Source organism: Mustelus asterias, chromosome 27 (genome assembly GCF_964213995.1).
Source record: "Mustelus asterias chromosome 27, sMusAst1.hap1.1, whole genome shotgun sequence".
In the NCBI taxonomy this organism is placed as follows: domain Eukaryota; kingdom Metazoa; phylum Chordata; class Chondrichthyes; order Carcharhiniformes; family Triakidae; genus Mustelus; species Mustelus asterias.
The window spans coordinates 17613913-17639818 of record NC_135827.1 but is presented as its reverse complement, the minus strand read 5'-3'; the positions used below and the strand labels follow the sequence as shown (position 1 = coordinate 17639818).

The window sequence follows — 25906 nt, the reverse complement described above, 5'->3', positions numbered from 1 at the left end:
CTTAAATATTTCAACCAGTTCTGGGCACCACACTTCAGGAAAGGTGTTAGAGAAGGTGCAGAAAAGATTCTTATAAATGGTTCCAGGGACAAGGAACTTCAGTTATGTAGAAAGATGGGAAAAATTGGACTGTTCTCCACAGAGGAGAGAAGGTGATATTTGATAGAGGTTTTCAAAATCATGGGGGACCTGGGCATAGTAGATAGGGAGAAGGATGAAGAACCAGAGGGAACAGAAATAAGGCACTTGGCAGATTAAAGCCAATGTGACTCTTCTTAAGTTGAAGCACAGCATTCAATACTAACATAATGTTCAGAGGAAACCTTTTCAATTGCTGGATTATAGCATATTAGGACAAGCTTTCCAAAAGACTGTGTGAACATTGAATAAAGCCCTGGAGAAAAGCTACAGAGTATGCTCGGATATTTAGCTATCAGTATTGGCTCACTAGTATCAGTTAGCCATCAGACACAGAAAATCATAGGCTCAATGCAGGTCTTGAGCACAAAATTCAAGCTGCGTTACCAGACATGCTAGCTCCTGGATATTAAACTCAGTGCGTTTCTGCCTTCTCAGAGGGACATTAAATATACCATGGCACTATTTGAACACGGACTGTTTGAACAAGAGCGAGGGAAATTCCCTGAAGCAAATGATTATCTCTCCAGCAACATCACTGAAGCAGTTTATCTGGTCGTTTATCTCTGCTGTTTGTGGGATTTTGCTTTGGGAAAGTTAGCGATCACATTTCCTGCATTACAATAGCAACTACGGTTCAGAAATGCTTATTGCCTGTGAAACACATTGGAACAGCTTTAAGGTGTGGCAGGCAGTGTAAAATTGCAAGTTGTACAGAAAATTGTTGAAATCAATTGATAGTGTACAGTGAAACAAACGGAGAAAGTGAGCATAGAAAAAATACATTTCAAATCTGCATCATTTATTCATTTTTTAAAGTCTAAAGTTTATTTATTAGTGTTACAAGTAGGCTTACACTAGCACTGCAAATAAAGTTACTGTGAAAATTCCCTTGTCACCACACTCCGGTGCCTGTTCGGGTACATTGAGGGAGAATTTAGCCTGGCCAATACACCTAAGCAGCACGTCTTTCAGACTGTGGGAGGAAACTGGAGCATCTGGAAGAAACTCAAGCAGACACGGGGACAACGTGCAGACCCCACACTGATAGTGACCCAAGCTGGGAATTGAACCCAGGTCCCTGGTGCTGTGAGGCAGCAGTGCTAACCGCTGTGCCATTGTGCCGCCCCACCCCATGGGAGAGGGGTAATATGATGCATTGTGGTAGAAGGTAAATACAATTTCTAAATCAGCCAAATGAAACCTGCCCGAACTTGACAATCCATGGGCACTAAAGAATAGGTTGAGCTCTTGTGGAAATTGTATCCCAATTTAATCTTTGATGAGCATTGTTGATAATTTATTTGCTTTAATTAAGGAAACACAGCAAAACCTATTGGATGGGTAATGCAGTCAGGTCATTGCGCTCCACATAATTAAATGGTACGTGTGTACAATTCTGGGAAATTTTATCCTGATGATCCCTATTAAATATCCAATCACGGACCAATGTCACAACACTGTTAAACACAGGATTTAAATATGCATTATAACACATTCAGTATCGTGGGGTCAGTGGCACATGTTTCTAATTAAGGTGAGTAAGCAAATCGACTACACCGAAGAAGGAGCAAAGGCTGAAGTGCTGAGTCAGGGCTAGCTGTACACTTACCCTGAGCTCTGTTATCACATCTTTATCATTATCATAGAATCCCTGCAGTATAGAAGGAGGCCATTCGGCCCATCAAGCCTGCACCAACAACAATCCCACCTGGACCCTATCCTCGTAACCCCATGTATTTACCCTGCTAATCCCCCCTGATGCTAAGGAGCAATTTAGCAAGGCCGATCCAGCTAATCTGCACATCTTCATGAGCACTCAAATCCCCACTGGTATTTAGTTTCCAGAGCTATGATTCTTTGAGATGTAATTTTATGATCATGGGCGTATCATTCGTGCAGAGTATTAAGTATTTGTTTCTGTTTTACTGATATATTTATTGCTTAGCAAACTGATTTGGTTAATCGATTTACATTTTCATTTTTAGAAAAGGAGCAGCCCTTATCATAGATATTAGAGCTCAGACAGAGGCTATTCAGCCCAATGTATTTGTGCTAGTATCTATACTAATTCCTATTTCTCATCTTTCTGAATAGTCTTTCCCCAGATCCTTTTATATATTTTCCATATCCAAGTCCCTTTTAAATAATGTGACAGTTTTGACCTCAATAATCACCCCAGGTGAAGCATTTCATTTCTAATCATTCTCTGAGTGAAAACATTTCTTCTAATTTCCCTGTTGTCCTGGTGATAATCAGAGAATAGTGTCACAGAATGGGTTTTTTTTTGTTTTTATTCCAATTCAATCAAATCAAGTCCAATTCAGAGTCTCAACAAGTTGAGACATTCCCAATCCAAACTTACAAGACAGGGCTCTCACCTCCTGTCTTGGGCTTGATCTACATGATCCAAGCTGAGGAGCATAGCTCCTTCTCCAAGGCTTGATCTCATTTGCATTTTAGCCAAAAAGCCAAGATGCCGCTTTTAAAAATTGCTTCAAATGAAGCTAAAATGTAACCTAATGACTTCAACCAAGCACAGCATGTCGACACTACACTTGATCTTAGCCAAAAGGCCGAGAAGAATGGGTTTAGCACAAACGGAGACTATTCAGCCCATTGAGCTCAGGGCAGCTCACTACAAGAACAATGAAGCTAATCCCATTCCCTTGCCCTTTTCCAGTAGCCTTGCTTTTTTTTTTCATTTCAGATGCTTATCTAATTCCCCTTTGAAAGCCCGATTGTATCTATCCCTACCACTCTGTCAGGAAGAAGTACTCCAGATCTTAACCACTCACTGCATAAAAAGGTTTATTCCCATGTTGTGGTTGGTTCTCTTGCCAATCGCTTTCAATCGGTTTCTTCTGGTTCTTGATGCTTCTACCAATGGGGACAATTTCTTTCTATCCATTCTGTCTAGACACCACGTAATTTTGTACATTTCTATCAAAACTTCTCTCAACCTTCTCGCCTCTAAGGAGAACGACCCCAGCTTTTCCAATCTATCCAAGTAACTGAGGTCCCTTATCCCTGGAACCATTCTTGTGAATCTTTCCTGCCACCCTCTAAAAAGCCTTTATATCCTTCCAAATGTGCTATGCCCAGAATTGGACAGAATATCCCAGTAGTTACGATGTTTCTCCTGTTCCGAAGAAGCTTCACATTGCATTTGGAATGTTGGCTCAGGTTTTCTCTCTCTCCACAGACGCCGCCCCCCTCCCCCCCCCCCCCCGCAAAACCTGTTCGGGTTTTTTTCCTGCACTTTCTCTTTTTACCTTCCTTGCTTTCAGTCTATGCCTCTATTTGTAAAACCCCTTCTGCCTTTTATAACCACTTTCTCAACCTACCTATCGACCTTCAACAATTTTATGCACATGTAGAGTTGAAGTTTCCTACGGGTGTTGAGAACTCAACATTGGGACCATACAGTGGTCTTGAACCCTTGCTTGTCCTGATGGACTGTGACGATGAAAGGTCATCGACCTGAAACATTAACTCTGTTTTTCTCTCCACAGATGTTGCATGTCCTGGTGAATATTTCTGGTATTTTCTGTTTTATTTCAGATTCCAGCATCAACAGCTTTTTTCTAAGTATGAATTTGATATAGGAGACAGGATACCAGGTTCCAACAATGACTGTGCATATTTATAGCAATATGGTAATTCACAGTGGCTTCAAGAAATCAGTACACATATAATGGATCATAACTTTTAAGATTATAACACTCCTTGGCATGGAGCTAAAAGCAACATTGCAGAACTGCATGGGTTAGTGCACACTTATACGGAATATAATTTTACTCACCCAATGTGTTCACAGTGATGACTTCACTGAAGGGCCCTGTGCCCAGTTTATTCTGTGCTAGCACACTGAACTGGTATGCGGTCTCAGGCTCCAGGCCCTCCACCAGCAGCCAGGTAAGGCCTGTGGATACAGGCAGTGAAAGCCAGTCATGGGGTCCCAGCATAGCCCTCTTTACCCTGCGGCAAATACAGAACTAGATCATTAGCATCTGCTTCCCGGAGAAGTGCATGCTCAGGTCAGATTGCGGTTTGAGGGCGAAACAAGTCTTGTGGAATGAAACAGCGTTGAAATCATAGTTCGATTCAGTGAAGAAATGTCATTTACCTTCTCAGTAGCTCATTCAACTGATGAAAATACTCTTCCTTCAAACCTTGTCGAAGGTCACCAATTGTAAAAGTGTGCCTGACACATTTTTCCCACTCAACACTAACAATTGCCAGCTCAGAAATGGCATTCATTCATGTAAATAGCAAACTTCCTCACATTGCAATCCAATGCCAACTTCCAAAGATCATCTCCTTTCTTCACCAATTCGCTGACATCTTGGGCCTTTTAAGGCACTCTTTTTGAATGAAGTAATCAATATTAGATATTAGCGAGGAAACATTAATTCCTAATGTTTGTTAGATGCAAATCAATTAATTCACCTTAAAGAGTTATATGCCATAATTAAACGCTTATTTACTGATGTCCAGACTTCGGATAAATAAAGTCTATATAAATGTATACAAAGGGAAGTAATACATATGGACCAAAACATAGAAATCTGTGCAATTCATCCCTCATGATAGCTCTTTGAAATTGGACAAATATTTGAATGGGACAAAATTGCAGCTATGGTTTAAGTTTAAATTTATTTATTAGTGTCACAGGTAGGCTTACATTAACACTGCAATTAAGTTACTGCGAAAATCCCCTAGTCGCCACACTCTGGCACCTGTTCGGTTACATTGAGAGAGAATTTAACACGGTCAATGCACCTAACCAGTACATCTTTTGGACTGTGAGAGGAAATCGGACCACCCGGAGGAAACCCATGCAGACACGGGGAGAATATGCAAACTCCACACAGACAGTGACCCCAGCCAGGATTCAAACCCGGATCCATGATGCTGTGAGGCAGCAGTGCGAACCACTGTGCCACCGTGCCGCGAGACTAATAGGATAATTCTTTCAAAGATCCAGCAAAGTACGATGGGTCAAATGGGCTCGTTCAGTCCTGGACAATTCCATAAAAGAAGGATTAACATAGGCCTGAATTTTCATGCAGGTTATGAGGCTCTGGTCCTAGGGGGTAGATATGGGTATAGGGTGGCAGTGGAGGTAGGAAGGACCATAGGGGCTGGATAATGGGCTATAGAGCGGCATAAGGTTAAAAGGGGTCATAGTGGATGCGTAGAAGAGCATAGAGTGGAATTGGAGGTATGAGGGGCCATGGGGAAGGGTGGTGGATTGGCTTGGGGAATGTGCAGTTGCACCTCCATACCCAGCAGCCTCTGCTCTCATTCTGGGCCAGACTTCCAATGCAGCCCACCCCAGGAACAGAAATCTGACATTCCAGTCCATTTTTCCCCTGGGTCTGGTTGGGAAAAATCCCAACTCTGTACTCCCGACCCCAGAATGAAAATCTGGGCTGTAGCATTGCTCAATGTAGAGGATTGAACTGGTACTGGGAGAGGGATGGGAAGTGGGGGGGCGGGGGGGGGGGGGAAGGAGAGGGGTTGGGGGTTGAGGGGAAGGCAAGGGAGGGTGGGAAGCTGCTAAATCCATGATGAAATGATCACTTGTGGACTTAATGGGCCAAATGGCCTGTTATCACTTTGTAATTTAGGCACATTCTTAAAATAATTCAGTCATAAGTGATATTTTTGAATGAGGACACAAACCCTCAAGGTAATGATTATTGTTTAACTTTAAATGTTGAGAATTATGGATATGATCACTGGAAAATCCTAAGGGTAAGCAATCTTGTGATTAATCAGTTACCTATATTTATGGCATATAATTCTCAATTAACTTTGTGGCAGAAATCCTGTGTTTAATGATTGCCCAGTACAAATCTGGCAGACCAGTCATATTGTGGTTTTTGACGGAGGTGCTTAGTTCAAGCTGGCATGTATGGTACACAGTGGGTAAGAGCATGCAGTTCACTCACATGTTTGGCCTTCCTCAGTTTGGAAAATGTGTCCGTTCATACCCACCAGTGCAGAGCCATCCATATCTGGGACAAAGAGGGGCTGAGTCGGCTCTACAGCGGATCCATTGGTATGTGGATGATCCCCATATCAGTGCTGACTTTTACACAGTGTGTACTAGAGATTAGTGCCAATGATAACAGTTAGTAATGCAACTTAAATCTGAAAACTACGTGCAATGCAGAAATGTAGAAAAAGTAGGAAGCATCGCATAAGAGAATGGTTGTTGTCCCCATGAAATCACCAGGCTCCAATATATTAAACGCATAGGCCTGTCAATTTGTGTAAATTAGAAAGACCTGGCCCATACATCAGTAATTTAACTCGTTACAGGATTTTGCATGTGACTAAGCTCAAGGGATATCATTATTCTGTTAGTGACATGTGAAAGCTTTATGAATGGAAGTGTGGTGGCAGACATTTCTTATTGCTGTCCACCTTCATATTTATTTTCAATAATATTATTAGGATACCAGAGCAGAAACCCCAAAGTATGTTACGAAGCCTGACTGGATCCCAACAGTTTTTCTATTTTGGCATTAATGTGAGGATAAGGTGCTTCACTCCAGATGTGATTCTATTGACACACTAAGAAGCTTTTATCAAAGTAAACTTTATTTAAGAATACACTTTAACTATAACAAATGAACTAGCTTAACTTTTACCAATTGAAATACTTAAACATGACAAGGTACAGTTCTTAACTGCTAGTCTATCTCTATTGGTTCCAATCTAAGCAATATTCCTCTTATGGACTTAGACTCTACTTCAAAATCAATTAGCACATCCCAGGATTATCTTTTTGTACTTGTTAACAGTCCTAGAGCCTTTGAACACCTCCAGAGTGAGAGAGAGAGAGAGAGAGAGAGGTGTCTTCTGAAAGCCCCAAACAGCAGTCTCCAGAGAGAGAGAGAGAGAGAAAGATAACTATTGCTTCTTTCAGGACCAGGCAGAACCTGACTGCTTTAAGATAAAAGAGAAACTGTGCATCTTTCCTGCAAGCTTAGCTCTTCCTATTAACATGACTCTGCCTCTGTCAATCAATCTAATCAAAACCCTACTTTGATACCTCAGGGGAACACCGAAGATAAACAAAAATGCATTAACTCACATTACAACAAACACACCCTGAGCTAAAATCAACCATTAGCCTGCATTTTCAGCATGTGAGCTGCCTGGTGCAGACAAATCGGCACCATGTAAAACAGCTGAATTTTAAACATGCCCTTGACAAGAAACACGATAAAAATACATTTCTTAAAGCACAGTATCATCACAATATATATCAATATGACATCTATGTCTCAAGGGTTTAAGTTGCAGTTGATAATGCAATGGCTATGCCACACAGAGCCTGCAGTGTAGCCAAGTGCAAGGTTTTCAGAGCAAGCTGTTCCAAAACAAGAATATCCCAGCTGCTGTGCTATCTACTGAAGTATTAGCTTAGCTCAGTGGTAGTGCTTTTGTCCCTTTGTCAGGCGAAAGGTGCTACATATTGAATCTAGGATTTTCTTCACTGATATCACTAAGGGAGTGCTGCTCTGTTGAAGGGGGCCTGCATTTTGATAACATTTTAAGCCACCTACTCAGCTGCACATAAAAAAAAGACCTTGTATTATTTTTTTTTCAAGTTTAAAAGGAACAACTGGGAAACTGTCCTAAACATTTATCCTTCAGCCACCACTGAAGATGATAAACCGATTTGGGATTTTCTTACACATTTACCCACTTGCGCAGTGACTACACGTAACAAGTTTTTAATTGCTTATGGGACGCTTTAAGATTCACTAAGGATGCAAAAGGCATTATATGAATACAAGTTATTTCTTTCTTGCCTAGCTAAGCTTTTTTCTCAGTTACTTCCAGATTTGTGAAGGAACATTGCTTAGATTTGCTTTTAAGACTATTTTGTTTGGAGGTTGGGAAGAGTGGCATCAACTACTTCCTGTGGTAATGAATTCCAAAGGCTCACCACTCTTTGGATGAAGAAATGTCTCCTCATCTCCGCCCTAAATGGTCTACCCTGAATCATCATACTGTCTAAATGGTCTACCCCGTATTTCAGCATGCTAGACGGGCTCTGCATAGTGGTTGGATGTGGTTCACTCTTGTGCTGGACTCATGATCCCAGCTCTTCTTCCTGGGTCCTGAAGGTAGAGCCTTGGCAATTGTTGGCTGAACTGTGGTTATATGCTATGATTTGGCTGCAGGTAGGGATGAGGAGGCAGGCCCTGAACCTACCTCCGTCAGGACGGGGATTAAACCCATGGCTGTTGGTGTTAATCTGATCCACACGCTTGCCATCTGTCCAACAGAGCTAATTGCTCCCCTGCCCCCACCCCTGTTAGAGCGAAAAATTAATGTACTCTTCATCCCTTTTGAGCCGGAGAGGAAGCTAACCAGAGCTGATCTTGTGTGTTTCCTGGGAGACTGGAGAAATGGAGGATGGATCTTATTAAAAGGAAGGAGGAGGGGAAGCAGGGGACATAATTTCAGTCACATCCTCTTTCCCCTGATGAATATGAGCACTTGGCCAAAATTCTCCAACATCTCAAACCTGAGCACAGTACCAGCACTCTGCCAGCAGAGGGAGAACTTTCAATCAAAAGGAATGACATGCACCTTCCATGTTGCCAGTCGATGAGTGTAAACATAACCAGTATGTGGTCTCCTCCATGTGTGTTATAATCCTCACAAAACTTTGGCAGGGGATTTCTTCTTTGGGTTTCACTGGAGCAACATCATAAAGCTGTTCTTTATAAAAGTTTTTTTAACGTTTATTTATTAGTCAAAAGTAGGTTTACATTAACGCTGCAATGAAGTTACTGTGAAAATCCCCTAGTCGCCACACTCTGGCACCTGTTCGGGTACATTGAGGAAGAATTTAGCATGGCCAATGCACCTAACCAGCATGGCTTTCAGACCGAGGGAGGAAACCGGAGCAGCCGGAGGAAGTCCACGCAGACGCAGGGAGAACTTGCAGACTCCGCACAGACAGTGACCCAGCCAGGAATCGAACCTGGGTCCCTTGTGCTGCGAGGCAGCAATGCTAGCCACTGTGCCACCGTGCTGCCCCCTATAAGTAGGATCAACATCTAATCACACTGGGTGCACTGAGGAAACACTCCTCGATTATCTATGGAATTCTACCCACAGGAAAGTGTGAACCTTTCCTTTGCATCTAGTTCCGAAGTGAGCAGAGATTTATAATAACTGCTCCTTAAATCACACGCCCGTCTGATGTAGGCAGGTGGCTGGAAACTAAATAGTTCAATGAGTGAAGGGGATGAGCAAAGCCACTGTGGAGGGCATGAATTGGAGCTCCTCCGTTTTTATGAGGCTGCCTTTCAGATCTGCTGCTTGAGGATTTTTTTTGTTTAAAACTGTACGTTTTCAATTCCAGTGCGAAAGCACTCTAGCCACAGACAGACATTGTCCTTTGTAGTGACTGCTGTGAAAGTCATTACGTGAACAGCCTCCCAATCAGGGGTGGCTTTAGCCATTTCTATTTTAGTTAAATTAGATGGAGGAAAAAAAAATGTAGCAGGTTACTTCAACCTTTAAGCAAACCCTCGGTCGATAAACTGCACCATTAACACACATCCTGAATGACAAGGACTTGCTACTGATCTCATGGCCAGTTATTCTGATGCATGACAGCTGATGCTCGAAGGTAGATACTTTATTAATAAAAATTTGGCCTGACCCCTTTGAGATATTTACCTGCGTTTCCATCTATTTTTAAAATTCTCAAAGTCAGACTTTACAAAGCTGCAGAAGGTGCTTGTTGAATGGCACTTGGTCTAGTCTACAATTACACACTGTCTGCAGGGTCTCTCAGATTTACAGCTTCCTTACCTTGTAAGTGCGATGCTTCCAGCAGCCTCTTTTAACTGTGAACTGAGCAGCCACAGGGATTAGTAAGTACAGGTTAGTAAAGCTGCTGTGCACTAAACTGAACTGATTGAGACACATTGGCTTTGAAGTGGGATGGCCGCACTTCAGCTAGATAGAAACTAGAGTTGACTGAAGCATGGAGTACGAAAGGGAGTTGGAAATATATTTGGAAAGGAAACATGTGCAGAGATCTGGGGAAAGAGCAGGGGGAGCGGGACTAATTGGATACCTCTTTCAGGGATCTGGCATCTACAAGATGCACTGCATGAGCTCACCAATGCTCCAAACTCATGACTGCTACCATGTGGAAGGACAAGGACAGCAGACACATCCAGATACACCCTCCAAGCCACGCACCATCCTGACTTGGAAATATATTGCTGTTCCTTCACTGTCACTGGGTCATCTGTAATAACACTGCGTGCAAAGCAGTTACTGCCATTCCGATATTACATCAGTAATTAAACTTCAAAAGTATTTCATTGGCTGTAAATTGCTTTGGGATAAGCTGTGTTATCCTGTGTTAAGACTGTAAGTCTTTGTTTCTTTATTTCTTCAGGCTAGATTTTCAAATAAGAATCATAAGGGCAAATTGTAGCTCTTTGATGTGTTTGGTGTTGACCTGCTACTCTAGAGCACTGGAACCTTCCCCAACAGCACAATGGCTGTACCTACAACACATGGACTGCAAGGGTTTACCTTCTCAAGTGCAATTAGAGATAAGCAATGAATTTGGCCTAACCAGTGATGTCCACATCCTCTGAATTAATAAACTAAAAGGTATGGTGGGCTGAATGGTCCCTTCTGTGCTGTATGATTCTATGACCCAAAATTCACACATCTGTGGCATTCTGTGACTGTGCCAAGGAAAGAACTTGCATTTGTGTAGCACCTTTCATCACCTCAGGTTGTCCCAGATGCTTTACTGCAAACAAAACGGTTTTTTTTGCAGTGCAGTCACCATTGTAACAGAGGGGTTAAATTTAACCTCACCCCACCCCCCCCATTAGTCAGTGGGAAAACAGATGGGATTGGGTTGTTCATCCATTGTACACCCTGCCGGTCTATGGAAGGGGGAATCAGGCTGATCTGATCCCATTAGTTGCTCACCTTGCTGGGAATGATATTACCCTCCAATGTTATCATTGTACATACGCAAGCTCTGGGTAGATTTTACATTCCCACTTTCTCAATGGTGCTCCTAGGAAGCATATAGTAGACACCTGTCCTGTGAGTTTCTAGTTGTTAGTTTCAAATGTATTTTGTTCCAAACAGTTGTAACTGTGATCTTCAATGATGGACTCCCTTCGTCCCTCCCATGTTTGCCCCCTATTGTTGTGCAACCCCCTGACCAACTACCGTTCACCCCTCCCCCCCACCGCCTCACATCACACCCCCACTCCCCTGGTCGACCAACCACCTCCCAGTTAAAGAGCCGGGCAGAGTTCGGAGCTCCAGCATCTCAGCAAAATAACTGTGTGCATGGAACTGCTGGAATGGTCTCATGGATCATCTTTTCATGTGCCATGAATCTTTTCCAGTTTCAAAAAATAAAGTAAAAGTAAAGTTTATTTATTGGTCACAAGTAAGGCTTACATTAACACTGCAATGAAGTTACTGTGAAATTCCCCTAGTCGCCACACTCCAGTGCCTGTTTGGGTACACTGAGGGAGAATTTAGCAAGAACAATGCACCTAACCAGCACATCTTTCGGACTGTGGGAAGAAACTGGAGCACCTGTTTGCACATTCCCCCCTTGTTTGTAGGTTTCTTTTGGGTGCTCTAGTTTCCTTCCACAGTCCAAAGACATGCAGGTTAGGTGGATTTGTCATGCTAAATTGTCCCTTAGTGCCCCAAGATGTATAGATTAAATGGATTAGCCATGATAAATGTGTGGAGTTAAGGGATAGGGCAAGGGAGAGGGCCGAGGAAAGATACACTGTCAGAGCGTCAGTGCCAAATGGCCTGCTTCTGCACTGTAAGGATTTGGGTGACATGGTGGTACAATGATTACCGCTGCTACCTCACAGGCCAGGGACCTGGGTTAAATTCCAGCCTTGGATGACTGACTGTGTGGAGTTTGCACATTCTCCCCGTGTCTGCGTGGGTTTCCTCACAGACATGGGGAGAAAGTGCAAACTCCACACAGACAGTGACCAAAGTTGGGAATCGAACCCGGGTCCCTGGCGCTATGAGGCAGCAGTGCTAACCACTGTGTGAAGAGGCAGTGTCGATCTGTCCTAGCACACCGAGTGCACAGTTAGCATGTGGCCAGCACACCAGTAGCATGCCTTCCTTCAGATTGTGGGACGTTATTATTTATGTTTATCTGCATTTCGTCTTCAGCAGCTTGGGGAGAAATAGCATTTCAAGTGACACTTCATGCCAATGACGACATTCGTGCTGCATTTGTAATAGCGCAACTGGGCTCAGTGCTCCAGTCACAATGTTATAGGAAAAGGACACTGTAAAAAAGATTTTCCCCTTCAATGGCTGCATGCCCTCAATAATCCTGCAGCCTTACATCTGATTTCTCCTTCATGCATTGTCTAGTTGCAATTAATATGTCTATAGCGCTGCGCATTTTTGACAGGCACTCACATCCAGATATTGGTCAGCCTGAACATAATGTCATCAATCTAAAAGGCGTGCTTCAGAAGCCATTTCCTCAGAGCCCAATTCTGTCAAACCAGCCAGTTTTCATTGTACTCACTTCTTTGACCCACTTCTCTGCATATTAAACACACAGCGCAGCCCAGTCGAATACAGCACTGCCTTGTGTTCAACTTTCAGCTGTAGTCTGCAACAGCAAAGTGATTTACCGTGGAGATATTTTATGACTAATCTACGTCTGGAAGTCAATAAATTCCATACATATAAATGTGAATTTGATTATCATGGGGAACTGTAGCTGTGGGGTCTCTTACTTGAAGCCAGTGTTGTAATATAAGAACATAAGAATGTTGAAATACTCATACAGAATACTGAAATACTCATAGTTACTTCAATACTGTACTCAATGAGGAAAAACTGATTTTTGACCTGGATGTAAGTTACCCTGTTCAAGTCTCTTCCAATCCACTGGGACTGTTCTAGAATCCAGGGAATTTTCCAAAAAACCAATCAAGGTAGATTTGTTTTTCTTTATTCTTTCATGGGATGTGAACAGGTAAGGACGGCAGATTTCCTTCCCGAAATGACATTACTGATACAGGGGTTTTTGCGACAATCGACAATCATAGAATCCCTACAGTCCAGAAGGAGGCCATTTGGCCCATTGAACCTGCACTGACAACAATCACACCCAGGCCCGATCCCCATAACCCCACATATTTACCCTGCTAGTCTCCCTGACATTAAGGGGCAATTTAACATGGCCAATCAACCTAACCTGTACATCTTTGGACTGTGGGAGGAAACCGGAGCACCCGGAGAATGTGCAGACTCCACACAGTCAGTCACCCAAGGCTGGAATTGAACGCAGGTCCCTGGCACTGTGAGGCAGCAGCGGTAATCACTGTACCACCATGTCACCCAAATCCTTACAAAGCAGAAGGAAGCCATTTGGCCCATCGAGTCTGTACTGACGCTCTGACAGAGTATCTTTCCCCGACCCTCTCCCCTGCCCTATCCCTTAACCCCACACATTTATCATGGCTAATCCATCTAATCTACACATCCTGGGGCACTAAGGAACAATTTAGCATGGCCAATCCACCTAACCTGCATTTCTTTGGACTGTGGAAGGAAACGGGAGCACCCAGAAGAAACCTACAGACAAGGGGGGAATGTGCAAACTCCACACAGACAATGGATTCACAGTCATGATGCTGAGATTAGCTTTCATATCCAGGGGTGGGATTCTCCCAAAAACAGACTAAGTGTCGAATTTGCATAAAAACTGGAGTACATCCCACTTTTCTTTCAGTGGGTTTTTAAAAATGAATCGCCCATGCTTTGCACTGCAAAGGGCACGAGCGTGAGTCTCATTAAAAATCAGTGAGCAGGGCCTATTCCCACTGCAGAGATCGGCAGCACAGCGCTGAATGGGCCACTGTGCATGCGCCGATCTGCCAGTGCCGAGATTGCTGCATGCGCAATAGCCCCGCACTGCCGGCCTCCCGATCGCTGGCCAGCTCCACCAATCCGCGTCACTGGCGCATAGACCACCCCCCCCCCCCACCCCCGCCCCATACACACACCCCGATTGCCGTCCCCAGGACATGTCCGGGCCAGCCCCGCACCCCCCTCCCTGCCTCGATCCCCCCCAACCATCGCCCCCCCCCCCCCCCCCCCCCCCGACAGTCCCGATCTCCCCACCTCCTTTTGGCAGCCCCAACACCGCTCCCTGGAGGCCTGGCCCCTTCTCAGCAAGTCAATCTTCACCCTCCCCCCACTACCTCGACGACCAGCCCCGATCGCTGGTCTCCCTCCCTCTGTCACTGCTGAGTGCAGATGTGCAGCGGGACCACCCCACCCCACCGATTGCTCCCACAAGGCCGCGCCTCCTTGGCACTGCCCCATGTCCGGTGGGCAGTGCCAAGATGCATTGCCACTTTGCCCCTTGGACAGTGTGAGGGGGCCAGGCTGGCACTGCCAAGCTGGCAATGCCTAAGGGGCACCCCTGTTACCCCTGACCTCTTGGGGGGGGTCTCCATTGCCCCCTTCACTCCAACAGGGTCGGGCCGCCAGCTACCCATCAGTGGGGAGCGATTGTAAACCCTGCTGGAGTGAAACACTCCTGGTAGGGACGGAGACTCCAGTAGGCCCAGAAACCTCAGTCCCGGGCCCACTGATGAGATTTAAATGAGTATCTGAATACATTATGCAGCTCCCCGCCGATTTCTGGCACAGAGCTGACGGCACTGGAAATCTGGCAGCTGGAGACTTGTGGAGGCCGTGGCACCCAGTGGGAAGCCCGAAAAATGGCCTCCGCTTGAGTCTCCTGGCATGCTGTGCCCCCAGATTTCTTTCCTTGTTATTAATTTATTTTAAATTCCAACTGCTGGTGGGATTTGAATCCATATGTCTCCAGAGCATTAGCCTGGGTCTCTGGTTACTAGTCCAGTGACATTACCACCACACCATCATCGGCCTCTCATATCTATAAGGCAGAAATAACTGCTTACTGCAATACCTCATTTTGGATGCCACCAATCCAGCCTCTTCCTCATTCACCTCCTCTTCATAACGCAGGAACAGAGGAACTCCCACTGCAAATCCACTGAGAGTTTGTTCAAAATAGCACTTCTTGCAGAACCAATCACAAGTTTCAGCACAATCCCTGACAGAACTCTAAAGTGTCAATCTGTTCAATTGTCAGTTGCAAGACACAACATGGTCTCTTCAATGCATGACCCACCTCAGGATAACTTAGTTACCCTCAGACCGCAATCAGTAAGGATAGGCAACAACACCTCCACCACGATCATCCTCAACACCGGTTTCCCACCAGGCTGTGTTCTCAGCCCCCTACTATACTCCTTAAACACCTCTGACTGTGTGGCCAAATTCCCCTTCAACTCGATTTTCAAGTTTGCTGACGACACCACCGTAGTGGGTCGGATCTCAAACAAAGACGAGACAGAGTACAGGAATGAGATGGAGAATCTGGTGAGCTGGTGCAACGACAATAACCTATCTCTCAATGTCAACAAAACAAAGGAGATAGTCACCGACTTCAGGAAGCGTAGTGGAGAACATGCCCCTGTCTACAGCAATGGGGACGAAGTAGAAAGGGTCGAGAACTTCAAGTTCTTAGGCATCCAGATCACCAACGACATGTCCTGGTCCCTCCATGTTGACACTGCTGTGGTTCTGGAGTCTTTACTGCCCTCAGGGATGGGCAATAAATGTTGGTCCAGCCAGCAATGCCCACATCCAATGAATAAAAAAAAAGAGGACCATTGAGTCCTATAGCTTTACAGCACAGGAAGATGCCCTTTGGCCCAACATGTCTGCACCGACCTTCAAACACCTACCTATTCTAATTCCATTTTCCAGCACTTGGTCCGTAACCTTGTATGCTATGGTGTTTCACGTGGCCATCTAAATGCTATATAAATCATGGAAATTACAGCATAGACCATTCAGTTCATGGTTTCTGTGTTTATACTAGCTCACCAACTGGAGTTGTACATGCAAAACCTATTTCCTTGTCCATTTCCTGTGTCCTTTTATATTAATTTTCAAAATATTTATGCTGTACCATTTCAATCAATGTTATAGTTTCTGCCTGGTCGAGCATTCCAAGTTTCGTATAAAATGAAAACCTCTTCTAAAATACTCCTTCACCTTCAGAATGATGGAGCGGCACGGTAGTACAGTGGGGCGGCACGGTGGCACAGTGGTTAGCACTGCTGCCTCACAGTGCCAGGGACCCGGGTTCAATTCCGGGCTTGGGTCACTGTCTGTGTGGAGTTTGCGCGTTCTCCCCGTGTCTGCGTGGGTTTCCTCCAGCTGCTCTGGTTTTCTCCCACATTCTGAAAGATGTGCTAGTCAGGTGCATTGACCCGATCAGGCGCCGGAATGTGGCCACAGGGGAATTTCATTGTAACTTCATTGCAGTGTTAATGTAAGCCTTACATGTGACTGATAAATAAACGTCAAATGATACTGGGGCTTAGAGGGTAAAATTGTGAGTACAAATTGGCTTGTGTTCCTTGGAGTATGGAAGAGTGAGCATTGATGCGATCATGGTGATTCAGATGCTAAAAGCAGTCGATAGTGTAGATGCAGCGAAACTATTTCCTCTTGGTGGGGATTGAAGGGATGTAACATTGAAATGTAAGCCCAACCTCTTTGGAGGGAAATCAGGAATCACTTTTTCACACGAGCAGTAATAGAAATTGGAAATTCATTCCCCAAAAGGCCGTGGACCCTGGGTATAATTGAAGACTGTGATTAATATATTTTTGTTTGAAAATCAAGAGATTTTGAGCTTTGGTGGATAAATGGAGTTGAAGAACACATCAGCAAGGTACAACTCAATGGTGGAGCAGGCACAAGGCACTGAATGGCCTCCTATTCCTATGTTCCTACAAAAGTTTTTATACTAGTAATAGTAACTGGAAGTCAATCTTATCATAACCCTCTAACACTGTGAGCAGCCTAAATCTTCCCCCAGTCAGCTTTTATTTATCACTTATATTTTAGGCTTCATTTAAATATTGTCTTATAGTGAATAAAATTCCACTTACAATGCAATTATCTTTTCTTACAGAAGAAGGTAACAAACCAACGCACCCCTTTTACCCTGACTGAACATATTGTGGTTCCAGTAATCACTCGGAGCGACACAGCTTCACAAAATATTTAGCATACGCCAGCTTTATGCACGACAGTGAGTATTTAATGTGCAAACATGATCTGAGTGCCACAACGTGTAATTCTGTGCTGACTCGTGAATGAAAATATACCACCGCTATCATCCGACTGCAAGCTTATTTCACTAATGACAGGACCGACATATGTTAAGTCACTGCTATCTAGGTTTGATTGGCATTCCTTTTCAAATGCAGTCTGTGCGCTGACATGTTTGGCTGCGTTAGCACTGACAGCTGCGATCTTCTTTAAGCTGTCGTACCACACAGTTGTTGGGATGAGGTCCTGATATATATATATATATATAAAGGCAGAAGAATTCTACCTGGATAAATTTCTTCTTTGCTATTTGGATTTATTTTTCTTTTATCATCAAATCTGTTTTTGTAGCAGAAATCACCTTTGAAACTCTCACTCCTTGGCTTCATGTCCTGAATTATGGCTCTGTTTCTAACATTGATTATTGCTGCTTAGTCCAAATACCTCCCTTTATCTTTCGGTCCGTGTTTGGATGTCACTGTGGGTTAGGTTTCATAGCTTTCGGGCTAGATTTTATGGGCGCCGTGATACCTACTCCCCTGGCTATGAGGTCGGAAATGAGCCCACAGCAATTTAACGCTGAGAGCTGCCTTAATTGCTTTAAGAAGAGACCTCCACCACTACCTCAAGGGGAAGTCCCATAAATCCCATCTTAGAGAGTAGCTGGCCAATTGATGCCGAGCAGCTCTGTACTCCCAGCAGCGCCAGCTTGGAGCGGTGGTCACTGCTGGGACTGCAGGCAGACCTGATGAAGAGGAGCCCAGGCTTAAAAGGTAATTCCAGGATATTGCTGGGGCCCAGCTGGCAGACCCAGGGGGTGAGGGATTTGGTGGGCTGGATTTGAAGGGGGTTTGGGGGGGTGGGGTGGGGGGGGGGGGTGGGGTTGGGTAAAAGGAAAGTATAACCTTGATGGTGGGAGGCTGCCTCCAGGTGACCCATGAAGGAGTTTTCTTTCACCCCTTTACAAACGCCAGCCCATGCAGCTCAAGCTGCTGGTTTTCCCACATGCTAAGGTCCTCCTACCCACAGCAGACAAAATACAAGTAGGGGTGGGATTAGATTCTTAGGTCGCCGTGAATTGGCCACTTAAGGGCCTCAAAAGACCCAATCAAGAAGGAAAAACCAGTAAAATTGGGAAATGACTCATACTGGTCTGAACTGGTCCTGTATATCTTAAAATGGAACTTCAGTTCCCAAGAACAGTCATTTCCCAAGTTTTTCCTTCTGGGAATGGTGGGTGAGTGGCCCAATGCCTCCCCCACTTCCCAGTCAAATTTCAGACAAGTAGGGGGAGTGGGTGGGTAGGTGAGGGGAAGGCATTGCATTTTCCGTGCCCCCTCCATCTTCAAACCCATGATGAGTGAATGTAAAATCCTGCCCTTCCACTCCAACCCAAACTATCACAGAACTACAGAATGGTTATGGCACAGAAGGAGGCCATTTGGCCCATCTCTCTGCTCTCCAAATGAGCATCATGACTCCACCATATTTCCAGGCAGCACATTCCAGACCTGAACCACTTGTGTGAAAAAAAGATTCTCACACCATATTTCATAGAAACCCTACAGTGCTGAAAGAGGCCATTTGGCCCATCGAGTCTGCACTGACCACAATCCCACCCAGGCCCCACCCCCATATCCCTATATATTTACCCACTAATCCCTCTAACCTACACATCTCAGGACTCTAAGGGGCAATTTTTAGCATGGCCAATCAACTTAACCCGCACATCTTTGGACTTCTTGACAAAATTTGAAGCAAAATTTGCTTCTTTTGCCAATCAATTTAAATTTGTGCCCTATTGTTCTTGATTCTTTTACGAGTGAGAACAGTTTCCCCAATCTAATCTGTTCAGTTCCCTCAGGATTTTGAACACCTCTATTAAATCTCCTCTGAGTCTTCTCTCCAAGGAGAACAGTCCCAATCTCTCCAATCTATCTGCATAACTGAAATTTCTCACACCTGGGACCATCTTTGTAAACCTCTTCTGCACTCTCTCTCCAATGCATTCATATCCTTCCTATAGTGTGCACCCAGAACTGTACACAATACTTCAGCCAAGGTCTAACAAGGGTCTTGTATAAGTTTAGCATAACCTCCTTGCTCTTGTAGTCTATGCCCTGTTAATAAAGCCCAGAATACTGTACACTTTATAGACGAATTTAAACTACACTATATGCTTTATTAAGTGTTCTCTTCACCTGTCCGGTCACCTTCAATGATCTACTCACATACAGATTTATAAGCTAACAAGAAAACAGTTTATACGTACATGAAATGCAGTAAGAGATTTTAAAAGTGACTGATTTAAAAACATATATGCTGATATTTTGAATGTATTAATGTATTTTAAGAATCATTGCTCTCTTTAGCCAAAGGCAGATTGCTGCAAAGCATAATGGTAAAGGGAATTAGGACAGAGCCATATTCTAAGAGAATATTAAGGCCTTGGGAATATGCAAGTTTTATCAACAGAGTTTCTAATGGTTAGAATATTCAGAACATTTATATTTTTCATCGGTATTCACACTGGAGAGGGACAGTGTTGTCGAGGGGATGCAGGCTGTTGGACTGGATGGGATTGATGTTCATAAGGAGGAGGTGTTAGCAATTCTGGAAAGGGTAAAAATAGATAAGTCCCCTGGGCCGATGGGATTTATCCTAGGATTCTCTGGGAGGCTAGAGAGGAGATTGCAGAGTCTTTGGCTTTGATCTTTGTGTCGTCATTGTCTACAGGAACAGTGCCAGAAGACTGGAGGATAGCAAATGTTGTCCCCTTGTTCAAGAAGGGGAGTAGGGACAACCCTGGTAATTACAGACCGGTGAGCCTTACTTCTGTTGTGGGCAAAGTATTGGAAAGGATTATAAGAGATAGGATTTATAATCACCTAGAAAGGAATAATTTGATTAGGGATAGTCAGCACGGTTTTGTGAAGGGTAGGTCGTGCCTCACAAACCTTATTGAGTTCTTTGAGAAGGTGACTAAAGAGGTGGATGAGGGTAAAGCGGTTGATGCAGTGTATATGGATTTCAGCAAAGCATTTGATAAGGTTCCCCATGGTAAGCTTTTGCAGAAAATACGGACACATGGGATTGAGGGTGATTTAGTGGTTTGGATCAGGAATTGGCTAGCTGTAAGAAAACAGAGGGTCGTGGTTGATGGGAAATATTCATCCTGGAGTTCAGTTACTAGTGGTGTACCGCAAGGATCTGTTTTGGGGCCACTGCTGTTTGTCATTTTTATTAATGACCTGGATGAGGGCATGGAAGGATGGATTAGTAAATTTGCGGATGACACTAAAGTCGGTGGAGTTGTAGACAGTGCAGAGGGAAGTGGCAGGTTACAGAGGGACATAGATAAGCTGCAGAGCTGGGCTGAGAGGTGGCAAATGGAGTTTAATGCGGAAAAGTGTGAGGTGATTCACTTTGGAAGGAGTAACAGGAATGCAGAGTACTGGGCTAATGGTAAGATACTTGGTAGTGTGGATGAACAGAGGGACCTGGGTGTCCATGTGCATAGATCCCTGAAAGTTGGCACCCAGGTTGATAGGGTTGTTAAGAAGGCGTACGGTGTGTTAGCTTTTATTGGTAGAGGGATTGAGTTTCGGAGCCAGGAGGTCATGCTGCAACTGTACAAAACTCTGGTGCGGCCGCATTTGGAGTATTGCGTACAGTTCTGGTCGCCGCATTATAGGAAAGATGTGAAAGTGTTGGAAAGGGTGCAGAGGAGATTTACCAGGATGTTGCCTGGTATGGTGGGAAAATCATATGAGGAAAGGCTGAGGGGCTTGAGGTTGTTTTCGTTAGAGAGAAGAAGGTTAAGAGGTGACTTAATAGAGGCATGCAAGATGATCAGAGGATTAGATAGGGTGGATAGTGAGAGCCTTTTTCCTCGGATGGTGATGGCTAACACGAGGGGACATAGCTTTAAATTGAGGGGTGAGAGATATAGGACAGATGTTAGAGGTAGGTTCTTTACTCAGAGAGTAGTAAGGCGTGGAATGCCCTGCCTGCAGCAGTAGTGGACTCGTCAACATTAAGAGCATTCAAATGGTTATTGGATAAACATATGGATGATATTGGAATAGTGTAGATTAGAGGGGCTTTAGATTGGTTCCACTGGTCGGCGCAACATCGAGGGCCGAAGGGCCTGTACTGCGCAGTAATGTTCTATGTTCTAACACTTAATCAAATTTCATGAATAGGGCTTAGTCACTGTCCAGATAAAATGGATGCATGCCCAGACGTGGAGTCATGTGTTAATCTGGTTTGGCAGTGATCTTTAGGGGAATTTTTGGGAATGTTCACTTTGAACTTTGGGCTAGCATCTCTGGTTGCTAAGGGATACAGGAAATGGGGTCAGCCAAGACAGGAATTCGCTTCCAGATTCTACGAACTAATAAAATGCCATTATCCCAGAGATCAAGATGCGATTCGCTAAGGTATATGACAGGTGTTTTTGTTGATTTATGTATATTGAAGATGATTGATTTAAAGCTAATGAAAGGCGGGAGTAATTGATAAGAAAACCTATAATTGATCTGTTTTGAATTGTATATGTCAGAACTCATTGGAGAGGTCCAGCTGCTCCATCTCGGGAGTTGCTCTGACCTTTGATGATTTCTTCTCGCGGCCACTGGCCAAAATAAAAGTTATGTCTTTAAACTGAGACACTGGCTTCGTGAGTCTTGCATTATCTGAAATTTCTGACAGTGCCCGGTCACCTCGAAAACCCCACCAACACTATCCTTCCAACCTTTCTTTGAACAAAAGCGTAATATTTGCAATTCTCCAGTCCTCTGGTGCCTCCTCTGAGTCCAGATAAGACTGAGAGATTATAACCAGCACCCCTACAATTTCCATTCTCACTATCTTCAATATCCTTGGATGTATCTCACCCGGTCCTGATGCCGACATCTGTTCAGCACTTCCTCCTTATCCATTTTGAACACTTCTAGGGACAGAGTTTGCTCATCTGTTGCCATGGCCTTGGTAGCATCTACCTCCTTGATAAAGACGGATTCAAAGAATTTATTTAATACCTCAGCATATCACCAGCCTCCATGTGTGAATTCTCACTTTGGTCCCCAATTGGCCTCACTCCTCCTTTTACCACCATTTTACTATTTATATGCCTATAGAAGACTCTGAGATACCCCATTATGTTGGCTGCCAGACTTTTCTCATAATCCCTCTTCACTTCTTGAATGTGCTTTTTCACATCCCTTTTAACCTCTGTATTCCTCTTGGTTCTCCACTGTATTTTCTCCTTGACATCTGTCATCAGAACATCTTTTCTTCCTTATTTTAATTTCTATCTCCTTATTTAATTCTGAGAGCTCTGGATTTGTTTGTCCTATCTTTCCCTTCTAAGGGAACATACGTTGACTGTGTCTGGACAATTTCTGTTTTGAAGATAGCCCACTGTTCAGCTACAGTTTTTCCGGCCAGTCTTTTATCCCAGTCTAACCAGCCCAGCTCCATTCTTTCCCCATGGAAGTTGGCTCTCCCCTAATTGATTACATTTACTGTGGATTACTTATTTTCCTTTTCTAACATTATCTTAAACCTTACAATAAAATGTTCTCCCACTGACATTTAATCTACTTGGCCCATCTCATTTCCAAGAATTAGGTCTAACAGTGCACCTTGTCTTGTTGGGCTGGACAAATTTTGCTGTCAAAAATTTTCCTGAAAACCATCTAGGAACCTTTGCCCGCGACACTCTTTACACTCCCACTGTCCCAGTCTACATTCGGGTAATTGCAGTCCCAATTATAACAACTCTATAATGTTTGCATCTCTCTGTAATTTCCCTGCAGATGTGTTCCTCGACATCCTTCCCACTGGTTGGAGGTCTATAGATGACACTAAGCAATGTAATTGCACCCGCTTTGTTTCTTAGTACTAGCCAAATTAATTCTGTCCTTGAAACAGCACAGAAAGAGTCCATTCAGCCCATTATATGAGTACTGGCTCTCCCTGCAAGGACCTTGAGAAACAGACATGAAGAAATAGACAGCATTAGAAGGGTGGACAGAGGAACTTTATGTAAACCGTTTGATAAACTTGCTGAAGTGTGATTTCTGGTCACTATTATCCTAGAGCTCCAATGCAAACATAGAAGGAAACATTTTGTGACAACGATGAGCAGAATAGTTTAAATAATAAATAAATTTGCTTATTATTAGGGAAAGCAAGGCAAGTATGGGCTATGCACAACTCTTCACTCCCATATTTAAAGGAACTGAATACATGAGCAAAGATGAACTTCAAGTCTGGTATGGTGCATGTTAGATGGAGCACAGAGTTTTTTTATTCGTTCGTGGGACAAGAAGGCGTACGGCGTACTGGCCTTCATTAATCGAGGGATTGAGTTTAGGAGTCGGGAGATAATGCTGCAGCTTTATAGGACCCTGGTTAGACCCCACTTGGAGTACTGCGCGCAGTTCTGGTCACCTCATTACAGGAAAGATGTTGAAGCCATTGAAAGGGTGCAGAGGAGATTTACAAGGATGTTGCCTGGATTGGGGGGCATGCCTTATGAGGATAGGTTGAGGGAGCTTGGTCTCTTCTCCCTGGAGAGACGAAGGATGAGAGGTGACCTGATAGAGGTTTACAAGATGTTGAGAGGTCTGGATAGGGTAGACTCTCAGAGGCTATTTCCAAGGGCTGAAATGGTTGCTACGAGAGGACACAGGTTTAAGGTGCTGGGGGGTAGGTACAGAGGAGATGTCAGGGGTAAGTTTTTCACTCAGAGGGTGGTGGGTGAGTGGAATCGGCTGACGTCGGTGGTGGTGGAGGCAAACTCGTTGGGGTCTTTTAAGAGACTTCTGGATGAGTACATGGGATTTAATGGGATTGAGGGCTATAGATAGGCCTAGAGGTGGGGATGTGATCGGCGCAACCTGTGGGCCGAAGGGCCTGTTTGTGCTGTGGCTTTCTATGTTCTATGTTCTATGACATGGGTGTCACTGGCTGGCTAGCATTTATCAACAGCCCATCCCTAGTTGACTGAGGGCAGTTGAGAGTCAACCACATTGCTGTGGCTCTGGAGTCACATGTCGGCCAGGCAACAGATTTCCTTCCCTAAAAGACATTAGTGAACCAGATGGGTTTTTCCGACAATCGCCAATGGTTTCATGGTCATCAGTAGATTCTTATTTTATTGAATTCAAATTCCACCATCTGGTGTGGCAGGATTCGAACCCAGATCCCCAGAACATGAGCTGAGTTTTTGGATTAATGGTCTAGCGATAATATCACTAGGCCATTGCCTCCCCCTAGTTATTCCTACATCATCTGAACAATGGTCCAACTTCAACTGAACTCTGTGGAACCAACGGGGGTGATTTTGAACCTGCATCAGCATAAATGGAGACTGAGGCCCAAAATCTCATGTGAGTCGGCAAACAAGATTTTTTTATTGATTGGATGTGGGTGCTGCTGGCTGGGCACAGCATTTATTCCCATCCCTAATTACTCTTAAACTGAGTTCGGCCATTTTGGAGGGCTTTTTAAGAGTCAACCACATTATAGTGGATCTGGTGTCACATGGAGGCCAGACCAGTTATGGACAATAGATTTCCTTCCCTAAAGAATGTCAGTGAACCAGATGGGTTTTTACAACAATTGACAATGGTTTCATGATTGTCATTAGACATCAAGGGGGTGATTCTCCCATCCTGATGCGCTAATTTTTTAGCACGTTGGGCCGGGAGAAACCCACGTGCGCCGATTCGTGGGATTTGCGCATGCGTTCCCGACACATGCGCATCTCCCAGCGAAGGATATCCGGCGCGGTTGGGACCACGTTGGAAACCGGCGGGAAACAGCAGATAAGTTATTTGAATCTTATTTTAATGTCATTTAAATGGCATTATTGGGCACGGGACTGAATTCTCTGGGCCTGATTGCATTTCCCACCCAACCAGGACAATTTTACTCCGGTGGGGTTTAGAGTAGCTCCCCACTTTCGGGGAACTAGCAGGAGACCCTTCTGGCGGAATGAGGGGCAATCGGGGGCCCCCCAGAAGGTCAGACAGCGGGGGGGGTGGTGCCTGGGCACCTCGGAAGTGCCAGCCTGTGCCCCCGGCACTGCCCAAAGGGCAAAGTGCCCATGCTCAGGTGGCACCTTGGCACTGCTCACTGTGCATCGGGCAGTGCCAAGGGAGTGGGACCTAGGGGCGGGGCTTAGGGGCAGGGCTGGGGTGGCGGAGATTAGGGGCGGGGCCTGGGGGCGATCAGTGGGGGTGAAGGGTCCCGCTGCCACTCTGCATGGTGATCGTTCGGGCAGGAGGGAAGCCAGTGATCGGGGTGGGCTGGGGAGCTCCTTGGGGGAGGGTCTCCCTTATGTGTGGTGGGTGGTGTGCCCATATGCTTGTGGGGAGCAGAGAGGTCCTATGCTGGTGCAGCGGGGAAGGGCCTGATACTTGTATTGCTGGGGGATGGGCACCAATGCCTGGGTTGTGGCAGAGGTCACCTCGATGCTTGCGGGGGTGTTCAGTCT

General features: G+C 44.7%; 1 protein-coding gene and 1 non-coding gene across 2 annotated transcripts in view; both read right to left on the bottom strand.

The window, feature by feature from the left end:
- igsf9bb (immunoglobulin superfamily, member 9Bb) overlaps positions 1-25906 on the bottom strand; it is a 683212-nt gene that overhangs the window by 58135 nt on the left and 599171 nt on the right. The window contains exon 14 of the mRNA XM_078198934.1: positions 3944-4119. Coding sequence (XP_078055060.1) covers positions 3944-4119 — 176 coding nt within the window. The remainder of the gene's footprint in view (positions 1-3943; positions 4120-25906) is intronic.
- Positions 2541-2726, bottom strand: LOC144480104 (U2 spliceosomal RNA). Its single transcript, XR_013495621.1, has one exon. It is a non-coding gene; the product is annotated as a U2 spliceosomal RNA (small nuclear RNA).